At 41.6% G+C, this 14,137-nt stretch overlaps 1 protein-coding gene across 3 annotated transcripts in view; it reads left to right on the forward strand.

Annotated features, from left to right (window-relative positions):
• The window catches only part of fbxo41 (F-box protein 41), a 63,554-nt gene extending 49,444 nt beyond the window's left edge, over positions 1 to 14,110 (forward strand). For all 3 annotated transcript variants that reach the window (XM_003452283.3, XM_019359965.2, XM_019359964.2), the window contains exons 6-14: positions 1,474 to 1,853; positions 4,956 to 5,194; positions 5,306 to 5,421; positions 6,337 to 6,489; positions 6,646 to 6,741; positions 6,835 to 6,953; positions 7,206 to 7,364; positions 7,529 to 7,644; positions 9,533 to 14,110. In XM_003452283.3, coding sequence (XP_003452331.1) covers positions 1,474 to 1,853; positions 4,956 to 5,194; positions 5,306 to 5,421; positions 6,337 to 6,489; positions 6,646 to 6,741; positions 6,835 to 6,953; positions 7,206 to 7,364; positions 7,529 to 7,644; positions 9,533 to 9,595 — 1,441 coding nt within the window. In that variant the 3' untranslated portion in view covers positions 9,596 to 14,110. The remainder of the gene's footprint in view (positions 1 to 1,473; positions 1,854 to 4,955; positions 5,195 to 5,305; positions 5,422 to 6,336; positions 6,490 to 6,645; positions 6,742 to 6,834; positions 6,954 to 7,205; positions 7,365 to 7,528; positions 7,645 to 9,532) is intronic.
• Positions 14,111 to 14,137: the final 27 nt, after the last annotated feature.

Here is a 14,137-nt window from a genome sequence, read left to right on the forward strand (position 1 = left end):
TTATTTTTACACTTTTATTCCTAAAATGATGCATGGAGATGTTTTTGCTCTCCTTGTTATGCTGAGAAAAAGAAGCACTGAGAATCGAAGAAAGAGAGAAGAAGAAAATTGTCCTACTTTTGAAAGGCTGATAACTGTAACTGCTTATTGCTTGAGTTGGCTGGGAGGTTATTTTAAGGACTGTATTAGCTCGTATTCACAAAATTTACCCTGATTTGACAATAAGTAACCTGAAGTGCGGCGCTTCCTCGTTGGTGACACTAGCCTAGCCGTTCTGTCATACTCTATGGCAGCACTGATGTTGTCTTCAGTGGACCTCTGAGGATATTAGTCTTTGTTAGCAATGCCCTGAGGCCTTTACTGATCAGAAGAACATGAACGTGTAGCTAATGAATTTAAAGAAGCTACAACAATGAAGTCTTTTGTGTATTTGAGACTTTTGTGTGTAGCAATTCTATGTTTGAATGTGCCATTAAATCAGTCGAGTTAAATTTAGTATCTGCACGGGGAAGGCCTGAATAGGGTCGCAGTTTCAACTACTATTTACTATTTATGCTGTCATGGTATCTTAGTTGTTTTGCATATTTGTTACACTTACATGCAAAGTTTAATATTATACAAAGATAACCTGAATGAATGCAAAATCCAGTTTTTAGATTGTGATTTCATTTATTTAGGGAAATAAAGGCTATCCAAGCCTACCTGTCTGAAAAAGCCATTGCTTTCTAAACCTAATAACTGGCTGTGCCATCTTTGGCAGCAAGAACTGCAATCAAGGGTTTGTGATAACTGGCAATGAGTCTTTCACACGGCTGTGGAGGAATTTTGGCCCACTCTTCTTTGCAGAACTGTTGTAATTCAGCCACAGTGGAGGATTTTTGCACATGAGCGGCCTGTTTCAGGTCATACCAAAGCATCTCAATCAGATTTAGGTCCAAACTTCGACGAGGCTGCTCCAGAACCTGTTGGTATGTTTTGGATCATTGTCCTGCTTCATAACCCAAGTGTTTCTTGAGCTTCAGGGTGTGACCTGATAGCTGGACATTTTGGTCAATAGATGCCATTTTTGCCCAGTCTCTTTCTTATTGTTAAATCGTGAACTCTGACCTTAACTGAGTCAAGTGAGGACTGTACTTCTTTAGTTCTGGGTTCTTTACATTTGTCTGATGATCTGAAACGTAAGCTGTTTTTACAAGCACTGTTAGTTGGGATTTGTTACTTTTGGACCAGTTGGTCTCTAGCTTCATTTTTGACACAGTGGTATTGATAATTAGGTCTCTGCATGAAAGCCAGCAAAGCTATTTTCTATAATATCTGCTATATGTATGCGAATTATTATGTTTGTATTTGTTCAAAATTATTACCACAGTATGTCTTGTTATTAGATGTAAGATGGGTCATCTATCTATATGTTAGACAATTCAATAAAAACAAACTCATGTAGATTACCCTCCCTTCTATTTTTTTCTGCAGAGCATCAGGGAGGATCAAGTCTGTCTCACAGGGCTCTGGAGGTTACGACAGTGATAGCGTTGAGATGCATCCCATGGAGGACTGCCCTGAAGCTCAGTACTATCACATGCAGTGCCGGTTGAGTGAGGGGGGTTACGAACGCTCACCCGGATGCGGCTCGAGAAACTGGGGTCTTCGTAAACAGGCTATCCAGAACTGGCAGCGGCGACCTTACAGGAACAGCACTGAAGGCGAGGAGGGAGACGTATCTGATGTGGGTTCCCGAACCACCGAGTCTGAAGTGGAGATGTGGGAGCAAGAGAGGAGGGCTGTGGCGGAAGTCCAGCAGTCTGCTGCGCCCTATTCTCACCACAGCAGAGCAGCATACCGCCCCAACGCCGGTAAGGGCTCTTTGAAAAGTTGTTAACGTAGACAGATGGGTAACAGATGGGCGTAGCCACGGTGACAGGTCACCCATTGATTTCTGAACTGTGGTTGTTGAAGCCAGAGTTGTTGGCTGTTTAGTGTTGTGGCCTTTCTCATCTTGTTTTTGCCAGATGTGTTTTTTTTCCAGAATCAGATGTGACGGTGGAGAGCTGTTACTGGATCAGCCTAGCTAGCTTGGTTAGCAAGCTGCATTGAGAAACTTCTGGTTGCACAGATACATTTACCTGCTAATCGTTCTGAGTAACATACAAATAAGAAAAGAAATAGTGTTTCGTTCATAAAAACTAGCACAGCCTTCTTGGATACCCTCCAGTTTACTGTTATTTGATGCTGATCAGCGTCTCTAGCTGCCCTTACAGACAGAGGGCAGCCTAGCCTGTATCCACTTTCTGTTAACATATTAAATTCTGCTGTGAAGTTGGATATTTTACATTAAAAGTCTATGAGGATTAACTCACTGTAGGACCTGCATTTTTTTAGTACTTTGTTGGCTTGATTTTCAGGTCCCAGATGTTGGTGCTTGTTTGTCAAGTGCAGCAAAATTCGTGGAAATCTGCATCCTGTAAATCCGACACTCCCTACAATTTAATATCTGGGAGCCAGGATTCAGAGTCGAGGCCTTAAAATGAGTCCCATAATAGAAGTGACAGATGTAGATCTGGGTCAGCTTGCTGTAATGTAATATTGCAGGAGCTGCGTCAGTGGCCGAAGCTCGTTCTACAAACTGGGGTTTATCATTGAGGCCTTTTATCTGCTGCAGGTCTCGTATGATATTCATGCAAGACAAAGAAATCCTTCTACACCATCTGAGAAAACAAAGTTAAATAAATTGTATTTAAATCAATGAATAACATGAAAACAGGTAAAAATGATTAAAAATCCTAATATTGGACCACACACATGCTTATTGTGTTTGCGGTGCAGGTACACAGCTTCAGTTCAGTTGTGGTGCATCAGGCGTCATCATAAAGATGGCTCCGTCTGCAGTGTTGGAGCTAAATGCAGCTTCTTTACGTTTGCTTCCGATAAACAAAATAAATGAAGCAACGAGGGATGAGATAAACGCACAAAGTTTAGGGTCTATAAATATTTCTAGTAGGCTCAGAGGCTAATGTTATCCAACACAATTTAAAATCTCGAGTCCTTTTTAATGAGATGTTTTGCCAGCGTTTCTGTTGTAGGTGCTGAGAAAATCAAACATTGCTGCAGGTGACTCTGCTGTTCTTCCTCTGTGTGCCTTTGTGCATTGCGATATTTGTCTGTCATATTGTCTCAGTTCCTCCCCTCATATTAGGCTTTGTGCTCAGCCAAGCTAGGCAGCTAGCCTTTCCTACACAACTGAAATCCACCACAGATTGTGCATTTCTCTCTTAACTTCTTGTAATGCCAAGATCTTTAAACTCACTGCTGTGGCCCCTCCATCTTTTCCACCTGCTGTTGGGATTTTAAATACCAGTTGGACTGGGGCGGTCTGCGAAGAAGCAAAACTGGGCCAAATCTCTGACGAATTCATGTAAACTGCTATAACGGCCCCATTAACACAAAAGATTCCTCTCCTCATGTTACTGGCATCCCTCTGCTCTGACGTAGTCCTTCTTATCGGGAGAGTCTCTGCCAGGTTGTGATGGAGGTTTATGTATCTACAAGCAAAGACAGAGTTGTTTTCCCAGCATGCAACACACAGTTTGGCTTCTTTTTTCTTTTTTTTTTTAGTTCACTTGGCAATCTTGAGCGTAGGTGGTGCATGTGTGTGTGTGTGTGTGTGTGTGTGTGTAAGAGAGAGAGTGAACGAGGAACAGAGTGAGAGTGTAAGCAATGGTTCGTAGCCCTGATGGTTTCGAGTGGACGCCTTCCAAGGCCAAAGACGAAATGAGTCATCTTGGAGCAATCTCGCTAAGAGGAATGGACGCATGATGTCAGCCGATAGATAAAAATCCACACAATGAAAAGATGAGAAGGTGAAAAAAGAGCAATGTTAATTAGTGTCCTGCAGAAAGTTGGCGCCACCGTGTGACAGAATGTCTTTGTTCTTTTTTGAAGAGGATTTAAAGTACTTTGTAAGAGTCTCAACTCACCCACCATTTCTTTTACATTTTGCTAGAAAAATGGGAAACAGTTGCAGTGATTTATTGAAATGTGCAAACATACATGGAAATACAGCATACAGGGCAAAAACAGTGTGTGTAACTTTACTGACCTTGAAAGTCAGAGTTTAACCTGGCCGCCTTCATTTTTCAACAGGCTGTGTTGAAATAGTGTTTAAAAAATTAGGAATAGTTCTTCAGGCTTCTTAAAAGACATTCAAATCGCTTCTTTGAAGGTAAAGTATTGTCAAAAATCAAAATGGTTCTTGTCTGTGTCCATAATTCCCTCGGTTTTGACAAATCCCCACGGTGTAAATGTAGCCTGAAACAAGATTTCTGACAATGCTTCAGTGAACTGTCAGCCCTTTGCTGGATTTCTTCCCTATATCTTAAGGATTTGACTTTCAGATACTGTTAATTCTTAATCTATGCTAAATAGTTATTCCTGACACTTCTTTTTTTTTTCCTCCACATGTCCAGCTTCCTCATTATGTTTTGAAAGTACACCGTATTCCAAGATGTTCCAAATTTTTGGCTAATAGATCTTTGGGAGTCACCTTGTTATTGCAAAAATAATATTTGATGCTTGTCAAAGTGTCGTCTTTGGTATTTTTCTTAGATTCAACTAAAGAAATGGGTGCTTTACTAAGTTGCAAACACAGCACGGTTCCTCCCTTGACTAAGGTGCTTTCATATGCTTGACTGATTCATAGGTCAGTGCTAAGTGGTTTAACACACAAAAAACCCCCAAACATTCCTCTGAAAATGGTCTGATACAACGACTGGACTTAAAAGAGTGAGTGAACAAGCAGATGTTTAGAAAGCATGGAGAACTATTGTTTAAGACCAATTTATTTAAAAAATGACAGGAAAGTCTGGCTCCTTCAAAGCAAAATATAAAGAAATGAGTGATGGTTCAAGATTTTTGCACAGTACTTTTTAAAAATGTAATATGATCTTCTATTCCCACAGGTCGATCTGAAGGCGTCTACAGCAAGCCATGCAGACATGAAAAGAGTCCTTCCAAATCCAATGAGGTGATCAGTCCAGAGATCCTGAAGATACGTGCTGCCCTCTTTTGTATCTTCACCTACCTGGATACTAAGACCCTGCTGAGAGCTGCCGAGGTCTGCCGCAATTGGAAGTTTGTGGCCCGCCACCCAGCCGTGTGGACCAGAGTGCTTCTAGAGAACGCTCGCATTTCTTCCAAGGTGCTTAGTGAACATGAAGATATTGTGATATATGTAACAGTCAAGATAAGCACGTGTTTACTGTTATTATTTTAGGTGTATTTTCTTATGTACATGTATTTTTTTTCTCAGTTTCTTAGCACAATGTCTCAGTGGTGCACTCAGACGCACTCCCTGATCCTGCAAAACCTTAAACCAAGACAGCGGGGCAAGAAGGAAACCAAGGAGGATTACCTGAAAAGCACACGGTGAGGCACACATCCAACATATAGCTGCCAAAGACTGCATGTAAAATATGGTCACTCCCACCGCAGTGTCTTCCACTGCTTTGTGGATTCGCGTGTTGATGTTGTTGCTAACTTAGTTTCACCTTCAGACAAGAGGGTGGAGTGCTAAGCTATCAGCTAACGTCAGCAAGCTGTGACTGTATTAAAACCTCTCAGAGACGCAGTGGAGAGGTGCAGTTGAATGACTTGAACTGTCCGTGGTAAAATAATTCACAGCTTTAAATCTTAACTGAAAAATGGATGAGTTGTTAAAAAAATTCTTCAGCTACAAAAACCAAAAATCTGACTTTTAGTATGCTTATTTTTTTTTTTACTGTTGGACAGTTTAACATGAGAGCTCATGGTGACAACCTCAAGCAGGCCATGTGATAAAAAACCCTGGAGCTCGCTGCTTGACCAATAAGCTCAGTTCCTCTTTTCAAATCACTGCCCAGTGGCTCATTCACACCTGTTACTGCAGTCTGTGTTGTTTTGGCTTCATTAAGCATTGCTGTGCAAACTGTCAAACTAAGCGACATACCAAATGACTCCTCAAAGAGTGATTGATAAGCAGAAGCTACCAGGAGAAGGATAACTGATGAATACTGACATTTTTGTGCTGCCTGATTATGCTCAGCATGTAAAAGATCAGTTGGGATTTCCCGGAAGTAGAAAAGTAGATATTTGATATGGGTGGACGAGTGGAACGTGGAGTGAAGGAGACGAATTAGAGTTAAGTAGGTGCTCCCAGGTTACGCTGATCCAACCTGGATATGCTGCAAATGTTAGTGCACTGTTTTTTGTTATTTTTCATAAATGGTACTTTTGGAGTGTCAAAAAGCGAAAAAATGACTTTCTGTCTTTTTCTGTTGACCTTCCCTTAAATCTCTGTCTAAGTGGCTGTCTGGAGGAGGGTCTGGAGGCGTTGTTAAAGGCCACAGGAAGTAACCTGCTGATACTGAAGATTTCACACTGCCCCAACCTGCTGACTGATCGCTCCCTTTGGCTGGCCAGCTGCTACTGCCGAGCCCTTCAGGCTGTAACATACAGGTAGACTGTCACACTGACATCCAGGTCCTGGCTTTTGTGAAATAACGTACACTCAGACCACTCTATAAAAACAAATAGAAACTGTCCTGCTGTCATGCTCTAATCTGTATAATATTGCGTGCAATTTGACTTTTGTGCATTTGTATTCTATTTCAGGAGTGCTACAGATCCAGTTGGTCAGGAGGTTATCTGGGCCCTTGGAGCTGGATGTAGAGACATTATATCCCTACAGGTGGCGCCATTACATCCATGGTAACACACTCCATCTGTTACCCAGAAGCTCTGTTAAAATATAGGATTGCAAACAAATGAACGAACATTTCAAACCCAGTCTTTTCCCTTCAGCCAACAACCCGCTCGCTTCAGTAACCGATGTCTGCAGACCATTGGACGATGCTGGCCGCACCTCCGTGCTCTTGGTGTGGGCGGTGCTGGGTGTGGGATTCAGGGACTGGCCTCATTGGGTAAACTAGAATAGTAATTCCACTCCTTAGCGATTACAAATTAGTTTGAGCTTCACTGATCTAATTACTTTGTGTATTTTCTTGTATTTGATGGTTTTATCCAAATGAGTCTTGTCCATTCTTTGTTGTCCTGACATTATTTAGTTTAAAAGACCTGCATTTCTGCTACAGCTCCTATAAATATAAGTGAGTCTTTGTGTCCTGCAGTAACCTCTGCTGTGTTTTATTTTGAAATCCTCCCTCTCTGTGCAGCGAGGAACTGCATGCGCCTGCAGGTGTTAGAGTTGGACCATGTGAGTGAAATCAACCAGGAGGTGGCAGCAGAGGTTTGCAGAGAGGGCTTGAAGGGCCTCGAGATGCTGGTGCTCACCTCCACACCAGTCACCCCGAAAGCCCTGCTCCACTTCAACAGTGAGTTTGACACAACAGATCAGGCTAAGTAGCTTTGCAGTTAACTAGTGTGGCTGTGTAGTTAATAATATTAAAGCAGAACTCTAAGCAGAGCCATGTTTTTGCTGTTACATTACTGCCGGTGTTGCTGCTTATGTGTGTTAACGCTCCTTCTATTTATGTAGGTGTTTGCCGCAACCTCAAATCCATCGTGGTTCAGATTGGTATAGAAGATTACTTTGAGGACCCGAACAGCCCAGAAGCTAGAAAACTGTTTGATGAGATGGTTAACAAGCTCCAGGTAACAGCACCTTTGTGTCTCACAGTCCACCCACACAGCACATACATAGTTTGATACACCAGTTTTTCAGCTGATGAGACATCCAGTACTGTTCACAGACAAAATCAAGTTACAGGCACTCATTACTCGAGAGGAGGAAACCAACAGAAACCCAAACCTGCCTGCTAACGTCTCAGTTAAAATGAAATTCCCAGTTTTAGAAAATGCAGTGCATGATCGAGGTGACCTGTGGAAGTTCACACTGAGGTGATTTTAGTGACTTTAGATGCGGACCGCTGTTTAAACCAGGCCAGCTGGTCTGAGTATTTCAGAAACTGCGTTTTTACTGAAACATCCCCACACAACCATCTCTGCAGTTTACAGAGATGGTCTGGAAAATAGAAAATATCCAGTGAGCAGCAGTTCCTATAGTGAAGATACCTTGTTGATGTCAGAGGTTAGAGGAGAATGACCAGACTGCTTTGAGCTGATAGGAAGGCAACCCTGAGGTATGCAGAAGGGCAGCTACAACAGCAGAACACCACACAGGGTGCCATCTCAAACTGGTTTCTTGAACATAACGTTGAGTTCACTGTACTAAAATGACCTCCACAGTCAGCAGATCTCAATCCAGTAGAGGAACTTTAGGATGTGGTGGCATAGGGGATTCGCATCATGGATGTGCAGCTGACAAGTCTGCAGTAGCTGTGTGATGGTGTCATGTCAGTATGGGCATATCATCACACCAGCACCTTGAAGAATTAAGGCAGTTTTGAAGGCCAAAGGAGGTCGAGCCTGCTACTGATGGAAACTTTATTCTGTGTTATTTCCTTCTAAAAACATGCAGCCAAACACAATGTGACTGTCATACAAAACCACAAGCACCAGAAAATGTGCCAAGGTGGCGTCACCTTATCTCGCTGTTGTTTTGCATCTCTGTGTTTTTCTGCTGTTGTTGTTTTCTCTCAGGCAAAGCTGACTATCACAGCTGACTTAGTGCTGTTCTGTCAAACATCCAGAACAAACAAAAAGAGTTTAGCCAACGAGAGCAGGTTTTTGTTTAAATAACTTTACAGTATCAGTTTGTATTATTGTTTGTTAGTGTAACTTTTATGTAGGAGTGAATATGATTTGTAATTTGGAAACATAACTCCTTCTTATATACACCCCCCACTCAAAGAAATTGATTCTTTGTCAGCCCCCGTTATGAGTCCTCCTGAATGAGCAGTTACTATTTTACTAAAGTTACAGCCATTCACTCATCAAAGGTCGACTGTGCAATGTTAATGTCTGACATTGTAGTTACTGTATCTGGTAACAAAGGTCCTTTTATCACTTTCGTGGGAATTTATTTTCTTTTTTTTTGCACCACTGTATACACATGACTAAGAGTTAGGCCAATAGTTGTTAAGTGGGTACAGTGCATCTATCTTTATCACAGTTGCATACCATTAGACCATGAGTCAGTCCTCAAAGCCCCAGTGGTGGTTTGTTGTGGATGTGCTGCTGCTATGCTCTGGCTGTTGTTGAAGCTTACCACACACACACACACACACACACACACACACAAAGCTGTAGAATCAAGAGATTTTTTTAGTTTGAGGTATTTTTTTCTTTTCTCTCAAAAAGGTGCAAGCAGCTCTGATTCACTTTTATCCCTCCTTCCTCACGATTGCTGTGGAGAAAGAAACATCAAAGTGAATCATCTGTTTTGTCAAACAAGTCATGTAAAGGTGAAGCATAAAGGGCAAAAAAGGTGCATCTGTACGAAAAAAAAAAAAGAGCATGACGAGATGGAGATTTATAGAGAATAGACTATTTGGCTTGCAGGTATTTTGAGATAAGTCATACACATCGTGTGTCTCTACAGGAAACGAGATTATGATATCGCACTCTCTTTTACTTTCAGGCTCTGAAGAAGAGACCCGGCTTCTCCAAAATCCTCCACGTGAAAGCAGACAGTCTCTGCTAACGTCTTTTGTGCAGGTTCCTCAAGCCTTGGAGAGGGTGCCATCACGGCTCCAGTCAATCAAAAAGACCCAGCTGTTCCTGGAGTTGAATGCGTCTGCAGCATCGTGAAGAAGTAGGATCGAGGGCTCAGTGTGCATTTTGCTAAAGTACAAATCTAAGACAGAAAAACTTGATACAGTTATCTCGTTAATATCGGTTAGCCAGTTTGACTTGCAGCGGCACTATGTATGAGAAAGGGGGGGCTTGTTTTAAACCTGACAAACTCAAGAAACGCAACAGCTTACTAAATTTTCATTTGCAGTAACCTTTTTGCTTTTTTCATTCAAAAAAGTGGTTTGTGTCATTGCACAGAGCTTTTATTGCAACCCTTGAAGCCACACGACAGCGCTTTTTAGCTGTCCGCGTCCACACAGTGCTCGATGCAGACTAACACCAACAGCTGATGGGCTGACAGGCTGCAGAACATGATCACAGGCCAATGTGACTTCTCTTATTCAAGTTCACGTTGTGTTTGTGTCTGCGTGGATGACTTAAACACATAAATGGATCGACAAAGTACTGGATCAAGCCTGTCCTGCACTGCTGTACATTGAAACTGGACAATGGATGACTTTGAACACTTACTGCTTCCACCCAGAACAGAAATATGCTGCACCAGCTCCGAGCTCCGTGGACAGAGCGCAAAGGACAGCCGCACACACACACACACAGACCTTCAGTCTTCTAAACACTGCCTGGCAGTGATGCATTTTGCCTCCTCTTCTCTAACATCCTCTGTTTCCATATGTTGAAAAAAACAAAAAAATACAAGGTCACAAATCTTGTGTTTTTAAATATTTGGACCTGTTCATCCCAGACAGCAGGATTTAATATCTGACGTTACCGGTGCCATTCGTAACAGTGTCCTCATTCCAGTGAGCGTTTTCTCCGATGTGCCATTAACGAGGGGGAAAGGGGGACCAGGTGTTTAATCACTAAAATCAAAAGCAGTGTTGAAGTTTGATTTAAATGTGTGTTTCATATGGGACAAAGTCTCCAGGTGTGTGCAGGCGTTGTAGAGTTTGGATGTCATCCGACTTTCTTCGTTTACCACCTGAATCAGTGCCATTCCCGTTCACGGAGCTTCTCGTGGCCAAAGCTCTTGTGCGATTCCTCATTTGTATTCATTTAACATTAACGTCCTCTGCCTCCCTCTGCTGGTGATTCCATGCAGATGCAGCGCTGACGTGCAGCTGGCGTTATGTGACACTTTGTACCCTTTGCAGCATGGAACAAGGATCACCTTTTACTATTTTGCAGACAAAAGGGATCAGGTCTTCAGTGTCACCTTTAAAATTGGAAAAGCAACCTGACTACAATTTAGCGTATGATGGAAATCCTCAAGAAGTATGAGTAGCAATACCTGCAGTAGTTAAACTTACTGTGTTCACTCTTCTGTGCTGCAAATAACTTAAAAGGGAGGAGCTCCAGTGATTTTTATACAGCCAGATCACCCGTATACACACACACACACAGATACACACAGTAATACAGCCTGTGAAAACAGTATCTTAATATATGCTGAGACTCTGCAGGAGCGTTGTCCTGTCTGAGAAAATAGAAATTGTGATCTGGTGGTTATCTCACATTTCTAACAGAAAACCTGGGATCTGAACTGTGGGTGTAAAAAGATGTAGGTGGTTACCAAAAAACTGTATTTCGGAGTGCTGCGATGGACTGTTTTATTTATTTTTTTATTGTTTTTAGAACTTGATGATACTATGGACCAAAATTCTGCTGCACTGAATTTTAAATGTCTCTCTAATGAGTTCCCTGACTTTATGGAAGTGCAATACTAAATCTCTAAACGGAGCTCACAATCAGTTTTAAAGGGGACCTATTGTGCTCATTTCAATTTAATTCAATTTTATTTATATTCCTAACAACAGTCGCCTCAAGGCGCTTAATAGTGTGGAGTAAAGAAGAAACCACAATATTGGAAAGAAACCCCAACAATCATATGACCCCCGCCAGTGAGCAAGAAGTTGGCGACAGTGGGAAGGAAAAACTCCCGATTAACAGGAAGAAACCTCCGGCAGAACCAGGCTCAGGGAGGGACAGCCATCTGCTGCGATTGGGTGTTGAGGGTAAAGAGCGCCATATTTTTATTCTTGGGCTCTACTAGGGTAGCTTTGCATGATTCACAGACAAAAACTTATTTTAAGCAAAATAAGCCCTCAGAAAGATTCAGAAAGTCACGTGACAGGTAGGTGGAGATTCTGTTCTTACAGTTATCTGCCTCGGATGACCATATTAAGGATTTCCGCTCTCTCTGTGACATCATAAAGATGTCATCTGTAGCCTGATAAACTTTCAGAAACCAAACGTTTCGTCTGAAGCCTTAGCTTTTGGTTCACAGTGTGAAAGGAAAGCATACCAGGTCCCTCGCTATAAACAAATCACGAGCACAGTTCTGTAACAAGTTTCGAAATTAATCAAGAGACGTGCAGAACATCACTTCTTCTTCTACTCTGTCACTTTGCACACCTTATCCGCCCGACGGCCCTGCCTCGCCACGCCAGGCTGCATCATTTGTGGGCGGAACGGCAGCAGAGCAGAGCAGGTTGACATTTTCAAGGAGCCCTGTGTGGGTGTGTGTCACGTGAGCTCTTTAAAATTCACAGATAAACAAAGCTCTTAGCTGCTCTGCTTCACAGTCAGATATACGTACGCAGACTTGTATAACTGCAAATTGTAGTGACGACAATTGGGGAACAGTCGTGGATGTCCATTTCTCCGTGTTCTTCCAGTACCGCATATTTATTATCCCACACTGGTCACAGATTGCTGGGTGCAGGTGAAGGAAATGTGGGGAATGGTGTAAACGTTTGCTGACACAATAGAGAAAACACAAAAGCACTTGTTGATTTTTTTGTTTGTTTGTTTTTGTTTTAGACAATCCTGCCTTGGTTATCAGCTACTCTGTACATAATGTTTGCTTAAAAAAAAAGCAACAAAAATGACCAATCTTTGATGTTATATAATATTAAGGTCATACTAACGAGTGGCAAAGTTGAAGTTTACAGGTGTTCACTCTGTAAGCGTTTTCTCTCCAAAGGTTTGACGACAGACGAGCAGAGAGAATTATATTATGTATAACAGTAGTGTTGAAATTGCAGTTGTGTACTAGATACTTTATATTAAATGTGCATCAGAGTCATATAGAGATGGAAATTATTTAAGAAGAGGTTAAAGATAATAATCAGCTATTTATTTCTATAAAAAAAGAGCGATGTGTAATACTGTTGGCATGTTTGTGTTCACGCATCAGTCATTGAGTTGCCTTCTTTACTGTTCTGCTACTGTGGCGAGAAAATTATTAGATGTTTAAAGAGCTTTGATTGCCTGCAGGTTAATAATCTTTATTTCAACCCGTCTGTTGTTGCACTAGTGAAAAACAAAACAGGATTTAAAAAAAAAGAAGATATTTCAGATGTTTATTATAAGAGTGTTGTTTTTAATGTTCAGCTATCTCTCAGTATTTTAACAGACATATGATGCACTTTTTTCCCCCCTTTTATTGGCCGGCCGGTCGTCGGTTGAGTCGGGAGCGACGGCGGTCGGCCTGCCTGTCGGCGCCTTCTGATGGGCTACTAAAAAGGAACTCTTCGCTTATACGTTGGTTTCATTGGGAAGGTGATTTCGGAAACACGATAAGCGATACCTTTACGGACTTCTATAAGTGAACAGACGTACGGTTTCTCATCTCTCATATCTCTTCATGTTGGGAAGGGGAAAAGATCGAACCTGATTCAGCTACATTCAAGTGCTTTTTAGGTTACCGATATGACCTTACGCTCATCTATTTTGAAACGTTTTTAATTCATTTGCTTTAGCTTTGCTTTTTTTTGCCGATTTCACGCGCACACCCATCAGTACATCAGTTGCTTTATTTTGAAGTTGGCCTGCTGAGGTTGTTGCAGAGCCCTTTTGTTGCCCTCTAAACCTGCAGATTAGAGGTGCCGAGCGTGCTGGAATGACTCCTTTTGGTTTGAGCTATGATCCTGTAGTTGTTTCATTGTTTTGAAATTGAAAGGTACTTTCTCATTCACTTTTGTTTTATTTAAATCAAGCATCCTCTGTTGCAGTTACCCCAGTTTATCATAGTGTGCAATAGAAAAATGGTGTCTGAGTGTTCATGTACCTCTCTGTACATATTTTACGTGTGATTGATTGTATTCTGCCCATTCATCTGAACAGTATTTTACACATTACCTCAACACTTAACTGGGCAATTAAGTGTGCCGTTTGTCTTTGTAATCTTTTTTTCTTTTATTTTTTGACCTCCAGCTGATCCATGAACTTCATCCGATTTGCTTGAGACGAAATGAATTCTGTTGCTGGAAAAACAACAAAAAACCCAAATAACTTTCCCAAAACATGATCAGCCTTCTCTGATGACTGCAATAGATGGAAATGTTTTACTGCTCATTTTCACTCATTTTGTTGTCATCAATAAAAACTGCTTTAAATTGTACTGGCTCATTTTTTTAAAGAATTTTTG

This window comes from Oreochromis niloticus, linkage group LG6 (assembly GCF_001858045.2).
Source record: "Oreochromis niloticus isolate F11D_XX linkage group LG6, O_niloticus_UMD_NMBU, whole genome shotgun sequence".
Classification (NCBI taxonomy): Eukaryota; Metazoa; Chordata; class Actinopteri; order Cichliformes; family Cichlidae; genus Oreochromis; species Oreochromis niloticus.